Source organism: Danio rerio, chromosome 20, assembly GCF_052040795.2.
Source record: "Danio rerio strain M-AB ecotype USA chromosome 20, GRCz13ab, whole genome shotgun sequence".
Lineage (NCBI taxonomy): Eukaryota > Metazoa > Chordata > Actinopteri > Cypriniformes > Danionidae > Danio > Danio rerio.
The window spans coordinates 5,052,791-5,077,500 of NC_141040.1; the positions used below are offsets into that span (position 1 = coordinate 5,052,791).

Sequence of the window (24,710 nt, forward strand, 5' to 3'; positions counted from 1 at the left end):
CTATTGACATTGGCTGTTTTGTGTCGGGTCCAGGGGCGGAGCCAGCACGAGCAGACTGACACAGAAGCCAGCAATATTGCTAATGAGCGCATGCTTTAATAAAGTGATATTCTGAGTTCAAAAGTGATGATCAACTGTTTAACATGACAGCGGGAAGGCAGCATGTTGTCGGCCACGTCATTTGGTATGCCATGTTGAGCATTGTTGCACTGAAAACATTATACTTTGTACTTATTCTCCTTTACCTTTTCAGATGTTAGTCGTTCGGTTTCTAATGCGTAAAGAACCGAAAGTCACGTACCAAACGGTTCAATACAAATACGGGTATCGTTTCACCCTTAACATATATATATATATATATATATATATATATATATATATATATATATATATATATATATATACACATACATAGACACACACACATATATATATATATATATATTATACCACAAATTTTTCTACTAATATCAACAAAGACAGAAACTGACAAATTAGCATTTTTTTTAGCTATATAATATAAAAAAAAAGTTAAGCTCCATGAATGATGTACAACTCGTAGTTATTCTTGTTTTGCCCTCCAAACAGCTTGAATTGGCTGAAGAGGTTAATGCATTTTAATTTTGGGGTAAACTATGTTTTTAATATAAAGTTGTGTGTTCTGTCTAAAATGATATTCAAAAAATGTTTTACCAGGCGATGGTGGCTGGATCTTGGCTTGCTGTTGCTGCTTCTTGCCATCGCCCATAGCGAACGCATCAGGTGGAGGTTCTTCTCCGCGCTCCACCTTGCACTCGTAGGCAAACAGGTATTGGATATACTGTTTCTTAAGGGAGCTGGCCGAGCTGCTGGACGTCCCCACATTCAAGTGGGTGGACAGCTCTCTCCATTTCTTGTTCTTATTTACCTGTTTGAGGAGAGATGCTCAATCAAAAACCACACCACAAACAATCAAATCCTCCATCTCATCCTATGACTGATCGACTCACACTTTAGCATAACCAGGTGCTACATACTTCTAAAAGCAATCCATTGCGTTTGTGTTTTTTAAATAAACATACCTCTTTTCTATGCAAATGAGCCTCATTATAGAATGTGCGGTATTCACAAACAACATCGCTGTTAGCTAGAAATAATTAGCATTGCGCTGTTACCACCCACAGAAAGCTGGAGGTAAACAAAGGCTTTGTTTAAAGCAGTGGTCTTTAACAGGGGGGGTCTTTGGTTATACTGCGGGGGGTCTTCTAGTTATTATTTGATCTTTTCGCAACTTCTTTTGTACCAAATAAATGCATTTGCTAACCTCAAAGCTACAGCTAGAGAAGTGAAAGTTCAGCTGAATGTTTTAGTGTAGCCCTAATTTAACCAGTTCAACTCTGCTGCTATTTTGGGATTTTCGCCTGGATTTTGCCTACCCAAATATAAAAGCTTCCCAAATCCACATGCAGAGGTGTAAATGCAAAAATTTGGTATCATTTTAAAGAAAACCCTTTGAATTTTTATAAAACACTATTGAAAGTGTTTAAAATAACTGTATATGTCGTCTGTGTTATAATAAACACCTAAAAAAGAGGCGCTTTTTGCATTTTTTTTTATAAACTCAAATTTGAAAGTGTACCTTTTAGGTTCTGTGTGGTTTAGCGTGCTGTAATTAATTTAGGTGGTTCCTGCACATGTCTATAATACTAGGAAAAAAGAAAAAGGTCTCTACCATATTTTATGCAAAAGTTGTTGTATTCCAACTGATGAGAGGTGCTGTACAAGCCACAGGGATCGATCATTGTTTTCATATTTCACTATTCTTTTGTTTGATCAAACATAATTCACTGTGTTTGGACCACGTCAGACATATAAAAGGATTACTTATGCACCTCAAAAACAGAGAAGAATGGCCCTGAAGCGCACAGCATAAGGTAAGAGATGACAGCTGTCTGTGCTATCTGGGGCTGCTTATTGATCATAAATGTATTGTTTACACTTCTGCGCCATGGAAACACCGCGATTCATTCAACAACTGTTTGATATGTGAATATAATTCAGTAAAAAGAATGCTAGAACCGTATGAGCACCGGCAAGAGCTTTCATTTGAGCTATAACCTGTACATGTGTCATATATGAACCATATGAAAAATATGAAAATGAACAATACCCAGCTCGGGTATCCAAAATACTGTGTATTTGAGTGTAAATAACTTTTGTACAGTAGAATAAAAACCAAAGTGATGCATATGTGCATAAAATATAGATTCTACACTTTCATACGAAACCACTTACGGGGGTTTGGTGCAATGCTAGCCCTTTAAATCTTTAAGCGAAAGTCGATGACGCCACGGACCCGGTACCAGGTCCGCAGAGTTTAACTGGTTGATACATAATAGTAAATTATGTTAGAAAACTGTAAATGTAACAACTGATTGCTGTTAATATACAATACTCTTTATTTTAATCTCTTTATTGTGGTTTAATTACACAAGTGGTAATATACTTACTATAGGGCTGCTAAAACAACCCAAAGCATGTAGAAATAGATAGCACCATAAGCAGGCACAATGTATTCTTAGTGAACTCCAGTTTCTTTGATGTCTGTGATTGATGGCTGAGGCACATACGTAGAAGGACATCAGAGGTTTTGCGCTCTTTAACATGTGTTTCAAAGCTCTGCTTCTTTAAATCCTCAGCACGAACACACATCTGCTCTCACAGCGCAGACGAGCTGAGCCCTGCCAACTTTACTCACCATAGCCAAGCCTCCGATTTCACGAACGCAGAGGTAGAGGCGGCACAGATCCAGCGGCTTCTTGCCCACTGAAGGCAGGTTAGGGACCGGCGTGCCCCTCTCCTCCATAAAGGCGATGTAACGGTCCACCCATGCCCTCCTCTCAGGCTCACAGCCCATGTCGTACAGCCGCGTTATCTTCTCATTCGTCATGTTCACTGTGCTGTGCTTCTGGGGTGGATGGTTAGATGGATACAGAAGAGAGTGAGATATATGGCCACAGACACACCCCACACACATACTGTCAAACCATCATTCTTTATACTAAGGGAGCTTTCACACCTGTGAATCGATTCAGTTGTTCTGAAACAGAGATTACAATTGCTACATTGTTGCTCTTTGCTCTTGGAGCGGTTTGCTTTCACACTGCAAAGTTTCTAATCGGACCAAAAGAGCTAAAACAAATCTCGTGCGAGTAAACTCTCCTCACATTGGTCAGAGTGTCAGGGTTTATTTTGCAGCGTCCCACTCAGCTGTCAGGAGAGGTGGTGGTTTGGTGGTGATTGACAGGGTGCACGCGCGACGTGTCTGAGGAGAGATGCGGTGGGGAGGGGTGAGAAGGGTGCGCGACGATGCTTATTTGAGGACCGGGACGGAGATGCGAGATTACCGGGAGATCATCACTCGTTTGCGGAATTCCGGAGACTCGCGAAACTTCCCGCCCTACTCATAATTCTCTCTTCATATAGCCGTAAGCCTATTACATATCCATAAAACACTGTGATATAACCGCGCTCAGATCGGATCGCTTTCTCACTGCAATCGAACCAGTCCAGGGTTCGTTTCAATCAAGCCGAGACCACCTCATTTAAGCGATCTCGGAGCGATTACTTTGGCGCGGAACAGAGTGCGATTGCCCTGTTCACATATGCCAAACAAACCGCGCTAACTGGGCAAACGAGACACGTTCCAAAACAAAAGTGTAGGTGTGAAAGCCCCCTAAGTGTAATTTGTTTCTACATTGCTCAATATGTCCCGTTCTGACAGTTTCTTCTGCAAATAAAGTTTAGTTGCTGATTTGGACCCATTTCATCTGATCAGTGATCATGTAATGAATGTCAATCCAGCATTTACACTTTTCGAAGAGTGGATAAAAGACTTCCAGTGTTTAAAATCTGCTATGAAAATGACTAAAGCATTCACCGTAAAGCCGGTGGGACGGAGTTTTCAGGTAACAGTGTTTGCCACTGAATCTAAACATTTTAAGCACGAGATGTTCTAACGTTATTCAATCCTTCATTTAATCATCACGATGCTGTCAGTCGTGCGCAAGGTTATAATCGTTTGGGACTTTTCATTAGTTTTAGTTTTTATTTCGTTTTGACTTTTTGTTTTCAAATTCGGTTCGGTTTTATTCGTTTTTAGAGGCAGATCTACTAGTTTTTATTTGTTTCTATATTTTAAAATTGTTTAGTTTTATTTTAGTTTTTAGTACTTTGAGTATTAGTTTTACTTTTTTAAATAAGGACATTTGTAGGTGCAAGATTCAAAATCAACAGAATAAACATTTTATAATAAAAACTCAACCATACATTTTTTGAAACTTGCATTTAGAGGATACATGAACACTTTCATCTACCACTACCATACCCATCCTCAAACTCAAATATAACAGCCCACAACAGCAGCCTTAAGTAAAATATGTGTGCAAGGCTGCTTCTTAGGTTAGACAAAGCCGCGGTGGGAGGTTCAGATATTTACCGCGGATGTTTGTACTGAACATGGCAAAATGACGTAGTCCGCAATAGTCATTTCAGTCAGATAAAACATCACCAGGATCTGAAAAATGTCTTACAGTAAAGTTTTGCAACCCAACTCAAGCATGATTCACTGATTTAAATTCCATTACGATTCTCTGTTGACATAAACTTACGTTTTTCACCAGATCCTCTCATTTAATCCCTCGGTTAACCCACGGTGCAGTTGTTCAAGCTTAGTTCAGTCACAGCAGGCTGTCATGTACTGTTTGTGTTTGTTTCACTGAATCCCGCATGTGCCGTATTATCGGTTCACCACTTCTCAATTTGATCTCGGTGTAACGTTGCTGTTTTAATAACTGAGTGAGAGTATATATTGAATTATATTAAGTCGAAAGGGGTTATTAGTCTTGTTAAAAAAGTAAGTAGTTTGTGGCTAAGTGCTTACAGGAGACGCGAATTGTTTCAAATGATTCAGTTCGATTTGGTGAACTAGTTCAACCGGTTCACTTAAAAGATCCGGTTAAAAAGATACGTTGGCGATTGCGCTACAGAAATAAAACCCATTATTGGGCACAAATGTGTTAAAGTAATCATTTTAAGTCTCTGTATTTAATGCTGTCACTGTTCTGCTGTCATGTCCACTTGTTGTTTTTGTCACGGGAGCAACAGCGAGGATGGCTGGAGGAGAGCCGGCTCGATCCGGCCAATGGCTGCAGGAGTACAGACTCTGAGGTGCGAAAGGGTCAAACACCTGCAGCGCGGAAGAAATAGATTGACTTCTAAAAGGCTTACAGTAAGATTAGGCATTAAATACATTTAAAAAGACGAAAACAAAGGAGGTTTTTGCTATAATTTTAGTTATTTTCAGTTAGTTTTGTAGGTACACAATACAGTTTCAGTTAGTCCTAGTTTTTTTTTTTAAACTCTCGTTTTTATTTCAGTTAACGACAATTATTTTACATTTTAGTTTCTGTTTTTTCGTTCGTTTTCGTTAACTATAATAACTTTGGTCGTGCGACTGACACTGCGTTCACTATCGCTAAAGAGCATGCATTCACTGAGATGAGTCTAATATTGCAGCTTATATTGCTATTAAGATGACGTATGCGAATAACATGTTATATGTCAATATCATCTGTGCAATATCAGACACCACCCGTGAGAACAGCACAGTTATTATTAATTCAGTTCATCTCATTCACGTGAAGCAGTGCGTGAAGGCCGGTGAGCGCATGCAGATTTTTGTTTATTTGTTCGTTTTAATTAGAGTTGATTTCAAATGCAATAAATCGGGTAATTTAAAACTTGTAGTAACAGTGCTCATAATTCGTGGATGCGACTAAATTTTGTCTGGTGCGCCTACATTTTTGAAGTTAGGAGCACTGGTGCTACCAAGAAAAACGGTTAATTTCGAGCCCTGATTTTATAAATTGAATATATTTTTATGCTGTTATGAGAATTATTGGACACTTACATGTTACTACAATATGCCAGTAGTCACAACCACAATTAAATGACACCAAAGCCACACTGCCTAATATTCCAAACATTTGGACTCAAATTTGTGACAATAACTCACATTTCTCATGTTTTGAGTAGTACAGTAGACTGTAGGCGCGCAGTGAGTGACAGTTTTAAAATAGCTTCTTCAACACTGGATATTACTGAAAAGAAACTGGGGACAGGATAACCACCTGGTGGTGGCCACCTCAATGCCATAATGAGTCTCATTAAATCATATCTGTGGTCGAAACTGGATCAAACAGGAGACCTATAAACCATAGAAGAAGCAGGAAAACAAAGAGATGATGGTAAAAGGGCAGGAGGCACTTACAGGGCTGCTGGGGTTCTTTGGCCAGGCAGGGCTGCTAATGCTATCGCTGTCGTCCCCCTGATAAGAGGACAGACTAGCTGGGCTAGGGGACAGAGGGGACGGGGTTGGAGGCTGGGACACACACTGAGAACCGTAGTTGTCCTGTGATGGAGAACACAAAAGGAAACAAGAAGAAACCACACACATTTAATGGTGAGAAACCACAATGTCACACTATTTTGCTAGGGCATTTTGTTGTTCTTTAGGTGAACAATTAATCTGTGCAGGTTTGTTTTGGCAATCTTTAAAGGGTCACGAAACACTAAAACACATTTTTTGAGCTGTTGACAGTTGTATATGTGTCCCACACTGCTAAAAACACTATTAAGACACCTATATTTCACTAAAGAGTGTAAATTGGTTGTTTTTGGGTTATTTCAAGCAAATTCGTACTTCCGGTTTGAAACTAATTTTTGAAGCTGCGGTCATGACATAATAGCGTGTATTCCAGCGTGCAGACTGGACGTCTGTGCCAGAGTGTGTCTTATTACGTCTCACAGTGTGCTGCATTAATGCATGAGTAAGGCTTGGTTCAAACCAATCAGCGCGCTCTATTGTGCAACTTCATTAATATTCATTACTGTCACAGTGCTTACGACACTCACACCACGTTGTGTTGGCAAAACAAGCGTGAAGTGTTGCTTTTATAGTTTGCTGCAGTTAAGTTTCGTTTTCATTTTCTCTCTGTGAGAGCTCAGTCTCACGTGTGGATTAACAGTGTACGCGACGCTCGACAACAATAACTTACGTGTCTAAGGAGGAACATTGTTTACCTGAGAGCTGTTCTCATCTGCAAACGCTGAGATCCGGATTCGCTTGTAGTCTTCTCTTCATAAAGACGCGGCTCTAGTTGCTGGTGATTGTCCTGTCTCTACAGATTTGGTAAGTGAGCGACCAGTGCTCTTTGTTTATTCAGTTTGTTCGTATCGAACTAAGTTAACCATTGCACCGAGTGCAAACATGTTAGCACTACAACCAAACTTTAACCTCGTGTAGGGTTTTTACCGCATTTTGTGACCGGAATAACTCTTATAACTCCGGAATAACTCCGGAATAATTCTTCCTCCGACACTACCCGCTAAACAGAGCTGGACACGCCCACTTTTCTGACTTTTTCCAAAGTAGAGGTGTGAAAACACCCTGCTGAAACGAGGGGGTTTCATGGCCCTTTAATTAAATTCAAACCCTTCGTTTCCGAGTTTGGAGTGGAGCTCCTTCCGATTCAGCGAGTGTTTACAAGTGTGGAGTCCCCTGAAGGAGCTCCAGATGGAGACTGTTGTTTTGTGTTTACCTTATGATTAAAGTTCTTGCACATCCGCCGATTTCAGCCTCAAAATGAGCTAGTTTGAGCCACTTGTTCATTAATGTAGCATTCAGAAGAAACCAAAGACCAGCAAAGAAACTCAACACAGGCGAACATAAACACCTACTGCCAGCTATCCATTTGCAAGTGTTATTGCAGAGCAACAGAAACAGCGCACAAAAGTATAAAGCCTGGTTTACACTTTTGCATCAAGTGATCGGTGTGACCCACGGTGCATGCAACGCACATAGCTGTGCATTCATACTTCTGCGCGCTGTTTCTGCTGCTCTGCAATAACACTTCCAAAACGCTAGTTGGCAGTAGGTGTTTATGTTCCTCTGTGACGAGTTTCTTCGCTAGTGTTTTGTTTTTTCTAAACGCTTCCTTAATGTACAAGTGGCTCAAACTCACTTACTTTGAGGCAGGAACTGACGGACGAGTAACAACTTTTACCATGAGGTAAACACAAAACAAAACTTTCCATTCGGAGCTCCTTCACGGGACTCCACATTTGAAAACAATCGCTCCATCTGGCTTGCGCGGCTCTCGGTCCCGCCCATACTTGTCAGCGCCACCAAGCCAAACAATCTAAGAGCCTTGCGCTGTGTAGTTACATTTTTTAGGAGATCCGTGACGGCCATGACGAGGGCTATGCTTCCATGCATAGGCTGAGCTGTAGCATAAAGTATGAACAGGCTTAACAGTTAAGTGGAGAGGCTTTGGTCAAGATGTTTGAATGGCTGTTAATAAACACCTAACCTACTGGAAAATATATTTCATCTGCAATATCAATGTGAACTTTTATAAAGATGTGTTTGGCCATTAACTTCTGAATGCATAATTATGCCAACACCTGAGGAGATTTCTCTGCATGAAAGCCTCACGGATGGCAGATTAACCTGCTGCTGCATCTCCAATATGGTCAGAGAATCAATGTGAAAGAAACTTGGATGATGTGACAAGATGATTGACAGGGCATGTAACTAAGCAACAGAACGGTTCGTTAATGAGAAAGTAGTATGCGCTGAAGCTCGCATACTCTACTGATACACTTTAAAAGTACAGTATGTACTTTTTCTTCACAAAAAAATAAAGAATTTTAAGGAAATAGTCCTTAATTAGTCTGTTGTTCGGAAAACTGTACTTGGTAGGGATATTTGCTTCAATTCAATTCAATTCAATTCAATTCAACTGTTTATTGTCATGTGCACAGTAAGGAAACAGGTCTCCCTGTACAATGAGATTCTTACTTTGCCGTCCACAGTGAAGTCATACACAACATACACATAAATACACATATATACACAGAAGTGACTGAAGTATGATTATAAAATGTAAGTATATAAATATCTATGAAAGTAAACAATATTTTAACCTGATTTGAGTAATGAAACAGATGCAAACAATGCACAGTGTTTTTATTTATTTATTTATTTTTTATTTTTTTTATTGTGCTTATTATGCAAAAAGTGCCTAGTGCAATTGAATTATGTGCAAAAAATAAATAAATAAATAAAATAGTGCAAAATGGGATGGAGTATGTAGTGTTGTACTGAGCAGAAAAAGAGACTGTTATGTACGTTGGTTATCTGTTTAGAAGTCTGATGGCTGATGGGAAGAAAGAGTTCTTGAGTCTGGCAGTCCTGCATCTCACACTCCTATACCTCCGCCCTGAGGGTAGGAGTGTGAATAATCCGTGTTGTGGATGAGTGGGGTCTTTCAGGATGGAGGCAGTTCTCTTGTGGACTCTGTGATGGTAGATAGTCTGCAGAGAAGGCAGTGGGGACCTGATAATCTTCTCTGCAGTCCTCACCACTCTCTGCAGACGTTTGCAGTCCTTTTCAGTACTATACAGTAATGCAGTTGGTCAGGATGCTCTCAACCACACAGCTGTAAAAGTTGCTGAGGATCTTAGATGACAGACCGAGTTTCCTTAGCTTCCTTAAGAAGTACAGCCGCTGTTGTGCTTTCTTGACCAGCTGGGTGAGTTCAGTGTCCAGGTGAGGTCCTCACTGATGTGGACCTCCAGGTATTTAAAACTGCTCACTCTTCAAGATCAGCACGTTTAGGATGCCAATCCAGTCCAGCAACTATTTTTTTTATTCGTATTTCCGTTGATAGTAGAAATGTGCACAAGTACTGGCACCCTGTCAATGGAAAAGAATAGCTTGATCCTCAATAGGTAAAAAAACATGCTCCTGCAGAGTCCTAAAAACCTCCAATCGAAGTAGACTTGTTCTTTAGATGAGAAGTGTTCAGAAAGTTTGGCAAAAAGCTGGCCATGGTAGTGTATAACAGTGCAAATTGTTCCTGCCACACTCTTTGAGCTCTGGCTGGAGGTAGCAGCACTCTGAGCTGTACTATAGAAAGATCAATTCCAGCTTTTCAAGTAGCTCTGTGCTATATGTCAAGACCTGTACTTGTTACACACGCACATATACAGGAATTTCAGCAGAAACAGGGAGAGCAACACACTGGTTGTCCTGCAGCCGGCTGGACATAAACGCAAAGGTCAATGCTTGAAGGCACTTCGGTTTGTTGTGATGTTTTCTAGGCGTTAAATTAAAAAGTCGTACTCCTCTTTGGACTGATGCCATGAGGTAACGAAACAAATAAGGTTATAGTGAACCAGCAAGAAAACAGGGGGATTCTTTGAGATGTATTTAAAGCGACAGATCTACTTCCCTCTAATCAGCAAAGGGACAAAACCGCACGTCGAATTACAGATGAAACTAAAAGAATGGTGTTCAGAGAGAACGTTCCGCTAGTGCACGATATCTCAGCCAATCAAACGAAAGCTTGAAAACTTACGAATCAAACGAAAACTTAATGACACAATGAATGAAGCTCTGATGAAAGTACAGGCAATGACTGAGGAAATGGAGAAATGAGGTCTTCTAGAGCTTGAACATGAGTGCTCATTAGGGCACACGAGAGAATCTTTGCTTATTGAATAACACATGGAATTGGAACACTCTTCCAGAACAACATATCTTCAGCATTCAATTTAGGATGAGGAAATGACGAACGAAGGAAAAACTGCCTGCAGTAGGATGAAAATATTGGCTCCGACCTGATTCGGATTCTTCATAAAGGAAATCTGATTTAATTTCAATACTCTTGTGCACTTGTCAAAATCAAGGCCCGCTGGGTAAATCCAGCCCTTCATATCATTGTATGTGGCCGATGAAAGCAAGGGATTCACACTAGTGATGGGTCGTTCTTAAACGATTCAATCCTTTTATCCAAATCTAAAGAGTTCTCTCAGGTAGTGTTTCATTCATTCGCACATGTGCACATTTTTCCAGGTGGAGGAGAAGAGTAGTTCATTTTTCGATTCTTCTATCGGGTTTGAGTCATTCGTTCATCACGTGAAAGACAGAAGCCAATCATATGCAGTCAGAGCCCGAAAAAGATTTGATTCCTTCATCTCTCGAGTCCTTGGTTTGAGTCATTCGTTCATCATGTGAAAGCCAGAAGCCAATAATATGCATCTAGAGCGGGAAAAAGATCTGATTCCTTCATCTCTCGAGTCCTTGGTTTGAGTCAGTCGTTCATCACGTGAAAGACAGAAGCTAATCATATGCAGTCAGAGCCGGAAAAAGATTTGACTCCATCTCTCGAGTCCTTGGTTTGAGTCATTCGTTCATCACGTGAAATACAGAAGCCAATCATATGCATCTAGAGCCGGAAAAAGATTTGATTCCTTCATCTCTCGAGTCCTTGGTTTGAGTCATTCGTTCATCATGTGAAAGACAGAAGCCAATCATATGCATCTAGAGCCGGAAAAAGATTTGATTCCTTCATCTCTCGAGTCCTGGGTGTCTCTCCGGCCCAATCACTAGAATAAACAGGTGTTATTTATTTTTATGATCGGCCAGCTGATTAGCCGCCGGGCTCTGAGCATGCTCTCCCCCTTCATTGGGTGTTTGATTATGCTTACCTCTCCACAGTGAGTAAATCCGTTGTAACTTGAAACAGTTAAGTTGACCTAACTTAATTTTTGTAACTATACACATAATTATTTTACATAATAATTCGAAGGCAATGTGTTTATTCTCCATTTTAAGTAAAGCGAACAAATCTCTTTAAAAGCAGCAAATCTCTTTAAAAGAAGTTAAAATTTCACGTGGTTCGAAAGACATCCTGCGAATAATCTAGAGCGCATTTGGTGTTATAATAAAAGTCCATAATGCTTTATATCGTTGTCATGTTTACCAGTGACCAGATGTCGCTGGTAAACCCTCAGTCATGAAACTACAAATCTGCCAGTTAATGGACTTCAAGTTCATACATGCTTTTCACCCACACACCTGCTCACTCATCTAGCTTGATTACATTTGCACACCTGAGGACTTTCAGAGACTGATTAACACACACTATTTAAGCCACACATTCACCCCATCAGTTTGCCGAGTCTTGTTTACTGTTTAGTGACATTACAACGCGTTATCCTGGTCTTGTCTTCCCGTGTTTTGTTCTTAGCCCTGTTTATCCTAGTTATCCGTTTTAGCCGCCTGCCTTTCAACCCATTGCCTGTTTATTGACTTCGACTCTGGATTTGCCCGCACATACCTGTTCATACCTGTATTGACCATTGCTTGCCTGACAAAGATTAAACCTGCATATTGGATCCTACCTTCTGTTGTTGGTGTCACTCCCCGGCGTTACAGAAGACTCGGCCACACAACATGGATCCAGCGGGTATTGCAATCATGCGTCTGCGTCAGGAAGCACGGTCCATTGAGGAGTACGTGGAGGAATTCATCGAACTGGCACACATAACATCCATGAGTGAGTTATGTTTGATGATATTCTTTCGTGGAGGACTTTCTGAGCCCCTTTATTCCATCATGCCTTTGCACGAACCCCAGGGGACATTAGAAAATTACATTGATCTGGCATTACAGATGAGTGGGTCCTCCTTCACTGTTGGCAAGGTGGAGGAAACCCCTAAATGTTTTTTGGGGGGGGGCAATAGACAGCAAGACCCGCCAGCTGCGGGGCTTGCAATCCCCTCTACCAACAATATTATGCTTGCATCTCCAGTACTCCTGTCCCCTGTTCACCAGCCTAGACCTCAGCCAGCTCACAAGATGGCCGACTCCAGTCCTCCAGCTCACAAGATGGCCGACTCCAGTCCTCCAGCTCACAAGATGGCCGACTCCAGTCCTCCAGCTCACAAGATGGCCGACTCCAGTCCTCCAGCTCACAAGATGGCCGACTCCAGTCCTCCAGCTCACAAGATGGCCGACTCCAGTCCTCCAGCTCACAAGATGGCCGACTCCAGTCCTCCAGCTCACAAGATGGCCGACTCCAGTCCTCCAGCTCACAAGATGGCCGACTCCAGTCCTCCAGCTCACAAGATGGCCGACTCCAGTCCTCCAGCTCACAAAGTGGTCACAACCAGCCCTCCAACTCAGAATGTGGTAAGAGTTAATCTAGCACAAGCTCAGAAGATGGTTTCCTGTTCCTTGTCTGTTCCTGCCATAGTTCCTGTTCTAGTTCCTGAAATACCATCACCTGAGCCACCAGAATGGCCACCACCACTTGAGTTACAAGAGCTGATGCCACCACCAGAGCTGTTACTGCCAGAGCTGCCACCGCCACCTCCAGAGCTGCCACCGCCACCTCCAGAGCTGCGACCGCCACCTCCAGAGCTGCCACCGCCACCTCCAGAGCTGCCACCGCCACCTCCAGAGCTGCCACCGCCACCTCCAGAGCTGCCACCGCCACCTCCAGAGCTGCAGCCAGACCCTCCAGAGCAGCCAGACCCTCCAGAGCAGCCAGACCCTCCAGAGCCGCTGCCACCTGAACCTCCTGAATGGCCGCCGCCTCCTGAGCTTCCTGAATGGCCGCCGCCTCCTGAGCTTCCTGAATGGCCGCCGCCTCCTGAGCTTCCTGAATGGCCGCCGCCTCCTGAGCTTCCTGAATGGCCGCCGCCTCCTGAGCTTCCTGAATGGCCGCCGCCTCCTGAGCTTCCTGAATGGCCGCCGCCTCCTGAGCTTGCTGAATGGCCGCCGCCTCCTGAGCTTCCTGAATGGCCGCCGCCTCCTGAGCTTCCTGAATGGCCGCCGCCACCTGAGCTTCCTGAATGGCCGCCGCCACCTGAGCTTCCTGAATGGCCGCCGCCACCTGAGCTTCCTGAATGGCCGCCGCCACCTGAGCTTCCTGAATGGCCGCCGCCACCTGAGCTCCCTGAATGGTCGCCTCCTAAGCTTCCTCAATGGCCACAGCCTCATGATCCAGGGCCACTGCAGCTCCACGCTCCAGGCCCTCCGCTGCTCCACGCTCCAGGCCCTCCGCTGCTCCACGCTCCAGGCCCTCCGCTGCTCCACGCTCCAGGCCCTCCGCAGCTCCACGCTCCAGGCCCTCCGCAGCTCCACGCTCCAGGCCCTCCGCAGCTCCACGCTCCAGGCCCTCCGCAGCTCCACGCTCCAGGCCCTCCGCAGCTCCACGCTCCAGGCCCTCCGCAGCTCCACGCTCCAGGCCCTCCGCAGCTCCACGCTCCAGGCCCTCCGCAGCTCCACGCTCCAGGCCCTCCGCAGCTCCACGCTCCAGGCCCTCCGCAGCTCCACGCTCCAGGCCCTCCGCAGCTCCACGCTCCAGGCCCTTCGCAGCTCCACGCTCCAGGCCCTCCGCAGCTCCACGCTCCAGGCCCTCCGCAGCTCCACGCTCCAGGTACGCCCCCGCTGCATGGTCCTGGCCCTCCATCCCTCCCCCAGTTCCGCCTCCGCTCCACCTCCCGCCTGAACAGTATTAGGAGTGTCTGGAAGCCACTCCTTAGAGGGGGGGCTCTGTCATGTTTACCAGTGACCAGATGTCGCTGGTAAACCCTCAGTCATGAAACTACAAATCTGCCAGTTAATGGACTTCAAGTTCATACATGCTTTTCACCCACACACCTGCTCACTCATCTAGCTTGATTACATTTGCACACCTGAGGACTTTCAGAGACTGATTAACACACACTATTTAAGCCACACATTCACCCCATCAGTTTGCCGAGTCTTGTTTACTGTTTAGTGACATTACAACGCGTTATCCTGGTCTTGTCTTCCCGTGTTTTGTTCTTAGCCCTGTTTATCCTAGTTATCCGTTTTAGCCGCCTGCCTTTCAACCCATTGCCTGTTTATTGACTTCGACTCTGGATTTGCCCGCACATACCTGTTCATACCTGTATTGACCATTGCTTGCCTGACAAAGATTAAACCTGCATATTGGATCCTACCTTCTGTTGTTGGTGTCACTCCCCGGCGTTACAATCGTATATTAACCATATACTACATCTCTCATAGTGCATGTTTGTTTTGCGATCCAGCTCTAAATTATTTTGACAATGTCTTGGTGAAAGATAATGACTTAGTCTGATGTTTTATGTACTTTGATGGAGTGATGTAGATTTATAAACCTGATAAAAGGATTCCAGTTAAAATAACCCAAAGAAGTAACATCTATTTTTGATGTATTTATCAAATATTATTTAATATAATGAAATAAAGAGACAGTTTCAGAGTTATAACCTGCCGTTTGAGGTCAAACATGCCTGTGCTGGAAGCTAATTTTGCTGCTAGATTTGGTGTATTTTAGTAATGGCTATCATTATAGTTATTAAGCTATAACCAGTTATTAAACTCCATAATTAAGGTGTTTTATTTTTTTTATTCTTCTCGCAACATGTCTTTACAAACTGCAACACAAATGAAATGTGTCTGTCAACAATGAAAGTGTCAATACTTCGCAATAAAACAGAAGATTTTAAAATAAATGATGTAAAGCTGGAGATAAAACCAATGTGTTAGTACAAAGTGTCAGAGCAAGCGTCTGAGCTTATATTAGCCAAGTGAAAGTAAAAAGAGCTCCTGCATAGACTGTTGAGAGGGTTTAACCATAGTGTTCCTGTTGTCAGGCATTTCTGTGGGCTTCTAGACATGCTCAATGGGTTAGAGAGAGAAAAGATACACACCTTTGGCTTAGGGGGCTCTGTGGCGGGTGTGCTGCCCTCCTCCTTGTGCTCAGCTCTCTGTTTGGGATCGGTGGGCATCATGGTGTCCCCTGAGCCTGTCATGGGCCCTACAGGAGATTCAGACCCTTAGTCCTGCACCATCCAGAGATGTGCACAACATCTCATCAACAGCCTCCAAACAAAGACACTGTATACTGTAACTGATCTCAAGCTGAACCGCATTAAGCACTTTTTTTCCTCAATAAATGCTGCCAAATCTATAATCTCACACTTTCTGAATTAAATTTTAGATTTAAATAATACCGTTATAATGTCATTACTTTATGGTATTTTACTCAATCAGGGGTGCATTACCAATATTAGCCAACTAAGATTGCAAATTTCATCATTACAAACATAGTTTGGCGATTCTGTTCTGATTCTCCATGAAGTTGGCGTGGACCAACGCACATTCTCACGTTCATTTCATCGTTAGTAAATCCAAACATGAGCGTGAAATCTGGCGTACGTTAGAGCTGCACGATTCTGGCTAAAATGAGAATAGCGATTTTTTTGCTTAAAATAAAGATCACGATTTTCTCACGATTCTGTAGATGTAAAATAAAGGTAAAGACAAACATATGGCACAACATCGATAATAATATTATGTGTGGGTCTACTGACTTCTATAAATAATTCTATTCTACTCATAATAACTCTGATGTTGAATTATTATGTTTGAGATATAGGCATGCAATCTGTCATATTAGACAATTTTATTCACTGGTAAAATCAGACATTTGCCATTATCAGATTATAGGTCACAAAACTGCAAGAAGTAAAGCATTTATTAACATACATAGTGTCCATTAGTATGTGCCTGAATAATAAGATATATAAACATCAATTTCAATAGTTCATTAATCATTTACTAACTCATTCTGAATGCTCTTAAAAACCTCCAACTACTCGTAAATACAAATGGTTTGTAAAAATAATGCAGTAATGAAAAATCAACCAGTCACAAATTATGAAAGTACAATTATTAAGCACATTATAAAAGTGGTTATAAGTCAAGAACACAGCATTTGCAGATGCAGTTATAAACTAAGATTGAATTAAAAATAATAAAAAAAAAATATAAAAAAAAAAAAATATATATATATATATATATATATATATATATATATATATATATATATATATATATATATATATAAAACAATCATATCAAGATTTAGTACTTTAGTATATAAAGATTTAATTACTTTATCTAAAGAAGTTGTTACTCCACAAGCTTTGCATTTTAACTAATGTGGTTCAGACTACAGATTTCCGACAGAGTTCGAGAAACTACATCGACTATACACTGTTTTTTTGTTTTTTATGTATGCTTTAAAAGCAACATTACACAAAAAATAAATTACATATAAAAAAGGTATAATAGGACCCTTTTAAATATTGTATTTTAAATCCTACCTGTGGGCATTGTGTTGTAGGAGGGACCTTGAGGGGTCATCCTGGCAGAGCTATTGCTCGGTGGAAGGCTGTAAGGCCCTCCGGGACCCATTCCAAGCATGTGGGAGCCACCTTGATACCCGGCTGGCCTATGGACGAAAAAAACACATAAGAACAAAAACACAAACAAAATGTAAAGGGTTCAATGGTAAGTTGTTAGTACACTTATTTTCATTTCTTCTTTCTTTCAGCTGCCAAGCAACACATGCAGAATCCGCAGAGAGAGAGAGTTAAAGGATTAATACACATGGGGAAAGAAACAGATTCCTGCATTGTTTGTAGTCTGTCTTCTCATAAATGAGACAGTAGTAGAATCTACATGTCTACTAAGGTTAGATGTCATGGCTTTTACATGTTTTCAACTATCAAATCGCAGCTTCCACTACGAACATCACCAATTATTAATTATTAAAATGTTGTTGCCAACAAAGCAGTTGCCGAGATTCACCTTTCAAGTTCCACAGATAAAAGTAAGAGCACACAGATTTGGAAAGACTCAAAGATTAAATAGGACTGTACATTTCCTTGTTTTGGGGTGAACTACTTCATATTTGGGTCAATCCACTAAATCTACACTTTTCTTACTTTTAGTTATTGTCTTGTATTTAGTCCAAAAATCATCAAAAATGCTTAAATCAAGAAGCATTTCTTTAGATAAGTAAAAAATATTGGGTCTCATTCACTAGCCATGAGTACGCACAAATAGGCCTGTCATGATATCTATTTTTTGTTGTACTGTACAGTGCATCCGGAAAGTATTGATGGTGCTTCACTTTTTCCACATTTTTTATGCTACAGCCTTATAAAAATATAGGTTAAATTCATTTTTTTAACATTCTACATACAATACCCCATAATGACAGTGTGAGAAAAGAGTTTTTGAAATTGTTGCACATTTATTACAAGTAAAAAAGCTGAAAAATCAGATGTACATCAGTATTCACAGCCGTTGCTCACTACTTTGTTGATGCACCTTTGGCAGCGATTACAGCCTCAAGTCTTTTTGAATATGATGCCACAAGCTTGGCACACCTGTCTTTGGGAATTTGTGCCCATTCCTCTTCGCAGTACCTCTCAAGCTCTATCAGGTTGGATGGAAAGCGACGGTGTACAGCCATTTTCAGATCTCTCCAGAGATGTTCAATAGGATTTAGGTCTGGGCTCTGGTTGGGCCACTTAAGGACATTCACTGAGTTGTTGTGAAGCCACTCCATTGGTATTTTGGCGGTGTGCTTTGGTCCATTGTCCTGCTGGAAGATGAACCGTCGTCCCAATCTGAGGTCAAGAGCACTCTAAAGCAGGTTTTCATGCAGGATGTCTCTGTACCTTGCTGCATTCATCTTTCCCTCTATCCTGATTAGTCTTCCAGTTCCTGCTGCTGAAAAACATCCCCACAGCATAATGCTGCCACCACCATGCTTCACTGTAGGAATGGTATTAGCCTGGTGATGAGCGATACCTGCTTTTCTCCAAACGTAACGCCTGGCATTCAAGAGTTCAATATTAGTCTCATCAGACCAGAGAGTTTTGTTTCTTATGGTCTGAGAGTCCTTTAGATGCCTTTTGGCAAATTCCAGGCGTTGAGTGGCTTCTGTCTGGCCACTCTACCATACAGGCCTGATTGGTGGACTGCTGCACAGATGGTTGTCCTTCTGTAAGGTTCTCCTCTCTCCACAGAAGAACGCTGGAGCTCAGACAGAGTGACCATCGGGTTATTGATCACCTCCCTGACTAAGGCCTTTCTCCTCCGATCACTCAGCTTAGATGGCCGGCCAGCTATAGGAAGAGTCCTGGTGGTTCCAAACATCTTCCACTTATAGATGATGGAGGTCGCTGTGCTCATTGGAACTTTCAGAGCAGCAGGAATTTCCCCGGACGGTCCTGTCTCAGAGGTCTACAGACAATTCCTTTGTCTTCATGCTTGGTTTGTGCTTTGACATGCACTGTCAACCCTGGGACCTTATATAGACAGGTGTATGCCTTTTCAAATCATGTCCAGTCAACTGAATTTACCACAGGTGAACTCAATTAAGCTGCTGAAACATCTCAAGAATGATCAGTGGAGACAGAATGTACCTGAGCTCAATTTAGAGCTTCACCGCAAAGGCTGTGAATACTGATGTACATCTGATTTTTCAGCTTTTTATTTTTAATACATTTACAACAATTTTAAAAACTTTTTTTTACACTGTCATTATGGGGTATTGTGTGTAGAATTATAATCAATACTTTCCGGATGCACTGTATATATAATCACACTTATATATGAGCCCTTATGAAGGAGAAAATAGAGGCTAGTGCAGAGCGCTTGTGTGGTTTCTAGCGGATGCGAGCAGACTCAAGCAGAGTAAAGCCGTCCAGCCGGGGGTCCGAGCTCAAACCTACCCATACAGCTCAGCGTGAGGCTGCCCTTGGCCTTGCCCAGAACTGTAGTGAGGGTGATGGGGCTGAGGGAGAGAGAAGGAAGCTGGCGGCCGCCCCCCAGGCCCAGAAAGGCCTGGGTAAACAGGGGACCTGCCAAAAGGAGGCCTGAAGCAGGGGGAAGAGCATTAAAGTCTCCTTGGTGTCGGTTTACTTTCAATACAAATGACAACTCAAAAGTTTAGCGAGTAATTACACATTTTGGCCCCGTCCCAAATGCTGCTTTCAGCATTATTTGGTGACTGAATAATCCGTCAAGCGGAGGCCGACCAGTGAGAGATAAGCAGAATGATGTATTGAGGGTGCGAGTTATAAACAAGGACCGATCTGAATCATAAATGTTTATGCTGTGATAAAACAGTAATAATAGAGGTTACGAAGTAGTAAACGTCAACAAATAACGTTAAAAAAAAAACAGCAGTAATAAAAATATCTAAAGAAAAATATGAATGATATTATAGAGGTATGATTAAATGTGAAGTATTTAGACCAGGGCTGCCAAAGTTAACATGTTAATAATGTGAATTAATTTCATAGGCACTAATTTTAATAAAGTGTGATTAATCCTTGTGTATTGTTCAGATGGACTACCTTGGCTGCAGCAGATGCAATGATATTATGAACACCTAAAACGAGATGCTAATTGTCTAATCCAATTCAATGATTTATGCTATGCTAACCTAAGCTAATCGTTTCCACTGACTAGTATGGTACACAGTGCTACACAGTGCTGATCACCTTTATCAGGCTTGCGTTTCCACTGCCAAAAGGGTACCAATGGCGTGGTGTGCGACAGAAAGTTTCAGTCGACGTCATTCTCGCTCAAGGAACTCAATGTTAAAATGTTAGGCTATACAAGTCGTTAACATATCATAGGAGCACTTCTCACAACATGGAGGCTTAATACACATAAATACTTGTGTATAAATTATCATTACTGACCTTTAAATGAACATAACTTCATTAGAACTGCAGATCATTAGCTATGTTTCCATTTAAAAATTGGATTATCGCATAAAAGACGTGCGAATAAAGCAGTGTTTCCATCCAACGAGTCAAAGCGAACAAAATCGTCACTTCCTGGTTAATTGGCGCCAAATATCAACAGTAAAAACGGAATTTGCAGCAGTCAATCTTTTCTTCATCTAATAAATCACTTGCGCCTCAGAAGGCAATCCTGACACGCAGTAAACACATGGTGGCGTTTGAAGGTGTCAGATGCGGAGCACAGTCGCTCTTGATTCTGGAGGTCATTAATAATATAATAACACTAATACTTAAACAGTAAGGCGTTTTAGAATGAACGAAACAACATTGCAGATGTTTTATAATGTGCTTAGCCTGATGGTTTGTCCATTCATACACATTTTTATCATCACATGATTTCTTTTAACAAAATCACATAACTTTGTTTAATGCGCATAATGGAGTTTGTGCGGTAAAAGTGTTTCCATCGTAGTTGCGCATCTTTTTTATCGAATAAAAAGTTTATCCTACTCAGTTATGGGCATACGTTTTTATGCGCATTTTCGAAATTTATTCGCATCATGGCGTTTCCATCAACCGTTTTTTTATGCGCATATGCAAAATGCGCATAAAAATAGGTGGATGGAAACATAGCTAATGACAGTGCGGAATAGCCAACTGTAACATCTGCAATTATATAAAATAAATAAATAAATGCAACACCCATAAAAACAACATGCAACATATAGCCTAGCGTTTGTCCGTTTCTGAAAGGATCAGATGTCAGAACCACTTTAATAATCAGGAGCACGTTATTATCATCAGCTCAAGAAGTTCGTTATTACAAATATAGACACGTGGCGAGCTCTCTGGAGAAAGCGAAACCGCTCACACTTCTAGACGTATCTGGCAGATTTTGTTCTTCTTGGCTTTGTGGCTGTTCATCAAGGCAACAACAAAGTCTGTTTAAGCTTTGGTCGAACCGTTGCTTTGTTATTACATGTATATAGTATTATGGTTTAATGTATTTGTTTTCATTCTCCTGCTTATGCACAGGCTAGTAACGCTTCTCTGTAAATCAATAGTGTTTAGCTGCACGTCTAGCTCCACCTTTTGGTACCCTTTTGTCATGCTAGGTAGCCTTTGCAGAGGGTACCCAAACAGTGGAACAGTACAGTTCGATTTTTGGTACCTTTTGACAATGGAAACGGCTATAAAAGCTTGATGAACCATACTGTATCATACCGTACCACGCAGTGGAAACTTGCCATAAAAGTGCCTGCCCAAGACCCAGAGATCAGCTGAATGGAACAAAAACTGGTAAAACTCAACTATTAAAGTCTTGAAAAGCCGTAAATAAAACCTATTTCCCAAAACAAAAAATAAAACTGGAGTCAAGCTGAAGAAATGCATTTAATCGAAATTAATTAAGGCTCTGATTTACCTGGCCTGGCTCGAGGGGACGAGGTTCTGCTGGGCAGATGCAGGGCCACTCTCGTGGGGTTTGCGGCCAACGTTGGGTGGAGGTGGACCCATCCCAGGGCCAGCAGACTGAGGCATGTTGGGAGAGGTTGGAGCAACACTGCTGGAGCCCGCTGGGTACGGCCTGCCACCGGCCGCATGTCCTGGACCTCGAGCTGTCGTCATAGAGCCACAGGGTTGCCCTGGACCCTGGCCATGCATTGGACTGCTGGCATTCATGCCGAGACTGTTGCCCATGCCTGGACCAGGGCCACTGTAGTTGGCACCCGGTGCACCGCCATAATTAGCAGGACGCGGGTAGTTACCTAGGAATAAAACAAGTTCATTAAATGTAGAAGCAACAAATAAGGAAATATAATAAAATAAAAAAGTAATGCATAACCCCTTTAAAAGGTAAAATAATTCAACTTCAAGGACTAGTTCATCCAAAACTTAAAATTCTGTCATCATTTACTCCCCCTTTACTTTTTCTAAACTTATTGTTTAACAATAAAGAATATATTTTGAATATATTGAAAAACTTGGAACCATTGACTTCCATGACATTTCTTTTTCCTGCTTTGGAAGTCCATGGTTACAGGTTTTCAAATTTCTTCAAAGTAACTTCTTTTGTTTTCAACAAAGTACAGAAAGAAACTCATAAAGGTTTGACACCACTTGAGGGACCCCTGATAAAGAAGGGACTTAAGCCTGATTTATACTTCTGCGTCAAGTGACCGGCGTAACCCACGGCGCATGCAACGCGCGTGGCTGTGCATTTATACTTCTGCGCGCTGTCTCTGTTGGTCTGCATTAACACTTCCGAAACGCTAGTGGGCAGTGAGGTGTTTATGTTCCTCTGTGTCGAGTTTCTTCGCTGCTTTTTTGCTTTTCCTGAACACTTCCAGGATGTACAAGTGGCTCAAACTCGCTCATTTTGAGGCAGGAACCAGCGGACGTGCAACAACTTTAACTATGAGGTAAACACAAAACAAAACTTTCCATCCGGAGCTCCTTCACGGGACTCCACACTTGTAAACAATTGCTACATTGGGTTCGCGGCATTCGCGCGGCTCTCTGTCCCGCCCCGACTCGTCAGCGCTACCAAGCCGACCAATCACAGAGCTTGCACTACGCGTTGTTGCGACGTGTAGTTACATTTTTTGAGAGGTGCACGTCAGTGACGGCGACGGCCACGGCGAAGGGCTATGCGTCAGCGCCGTAGCATACGCCGGTGTTTGACGCAGAAGTATAAATCAGCCTTAATCCGAAGGAATATGAATAAATGAATGCATAATTAGTTGATTGTACCAAATGATTAGTTTAAATGTACGTATAGTAGTTAATGTATCAACATAAAGTGTAACCAGAAACAAATAAGGTCTGGAAACACTTGAATGCTAGTAAATAATGAGCTAATTTTCATTTTTGGATGAACTTTCTTTCACTGTAGAGTTCCACACAAATGATTTGTATGGAGACAACATGAAGGAATTTAGGCCCAATCCCAATTCTACCCCTTAGCCCTTCCCCTTACCCCTAGCCCTCGTTTTGTGCGTTCCCGTGAAGCAGTAGGGCTTTCCCAACTCTCTTTAGCTTGAAGGCATAGGGCTAAGGGGAAGGGGTATACACCAGAAATAGACCAGCAACAATGGCAGCATGACTGCATCCGGAAATAAGGAGATCCACAAATTAGTATATTTTTTGTCATCATCACAAATTTTTATGACAAACAAGCACATGTTTAAATCTATTCATTACCATGTTCATATTTTAAGATCACGCTTTAAAAAAAAACACTAAAATAAAAATCGCTTAATTTCACAATCTATTGTATAATCCATAATTATAACACCTGTACAGCAGTTCCACAACATTCTGACACTCAATGAGACTGGAATACCCTGTCAGAAAAGTCTAGTGGCTGGGAATGAGCTTTTTACAGTGTCTGCTATAATGTTAATGTTGGTTTTGGTGTGTTTACATAGATGAATATGGCCACGGTGTAAATACACAGTACAGAAACGATCTGGTTTATACTTCTGCATCAAGTGACCGGCGAAACCCACGGCGCATGCAACGCCTGTAGCTGTGCATTTATACTTCTGCGCCCTGTCTCTGTTGGTCTGCATTAACACTTCCGAAACGCTAGTTGGCAGTGAGGTGTAAATATTCCCATGTATCGAGTTTCTTCGCTGGTGTTTTGCTTTTCCTGAACACTTCCTGAATGTACAAGTGGCTCAAATTCGCTCATTTTGAGGAAGAAACCGGCGGACGTGCAACAACTTTAACTATGAGGTAAACACAAAACAAAACTTTCCACCTGGAGCTCCTTGACAGGACTCTACACTTGTAAACAATCGCTTCATCGGGGTCGCGCCATTCGCGTGGCTCTCGGTCCCGCCCAGACTCGTCAGCACTACCAAGACGACCAATCACAGAGCTTGCGCTATGCATCGTGTAGTTACATTTTTTGAGAGGTGCACGTCAGTGACGCTGATGGCCACGGCGTAGGGCTATGTGTCAACGCCGTAGCATACATGAGCGTTTGATGCAGAAGTATAAATCAGCCTTTAATGCCACATTAGATCACTATGATAACATGATATCGTTGCCCTAAGTGATTTCCTGCACACAAATACCAAAAAATACCACAACTGGAAACTCTACAGCAGTCGCGATCGTCTGATCTCATTTGAAGCATGAGATCATGATGACATATGATGACTTGTGCATGTGCTGTAGTG

General features: G+C 42.1%; 1 protein-coding gene across 27 annotated transcripts in view; it reads right to left on the reverse strand.

Moving 5' to 3' along the window:
• Positions 1-24,710, reverse strand: part of arid1b (AT-rich interaction domain 1B) — a 156,633-nt gene that overhangs the window by 22,432 nt on the left and 109,491 nt on the right. For 10 of the 27 annotated variants that reach the window (XR_015517942.1, XM_087297779.1, XM_087297777.1 and 7 more), the window contains 6 exon segments: positions 21,947-22,289; positions 17,077-17,204; positions 15,619-15,725; positions 6,311-6,451; positions 2,738-2,947; positions 694-907 (listed from right to left, as the gene is read on the reverse strand). Coding sequence is in view for 24 of the 27 variants with exons in the window: in XM_087297779.1 (XP_087153905.1) it covers positions 694-907; positions 2,738-2,947; positions 6,311-6,451; positions 15,619-15,725; positions 17,077-17,204; positions 21,947-22,289 (1,143 nt within the window). In the remaining 3 variants the exon portion in view is untranslated. 27 annotated transcript variants of the gene reach the window in all.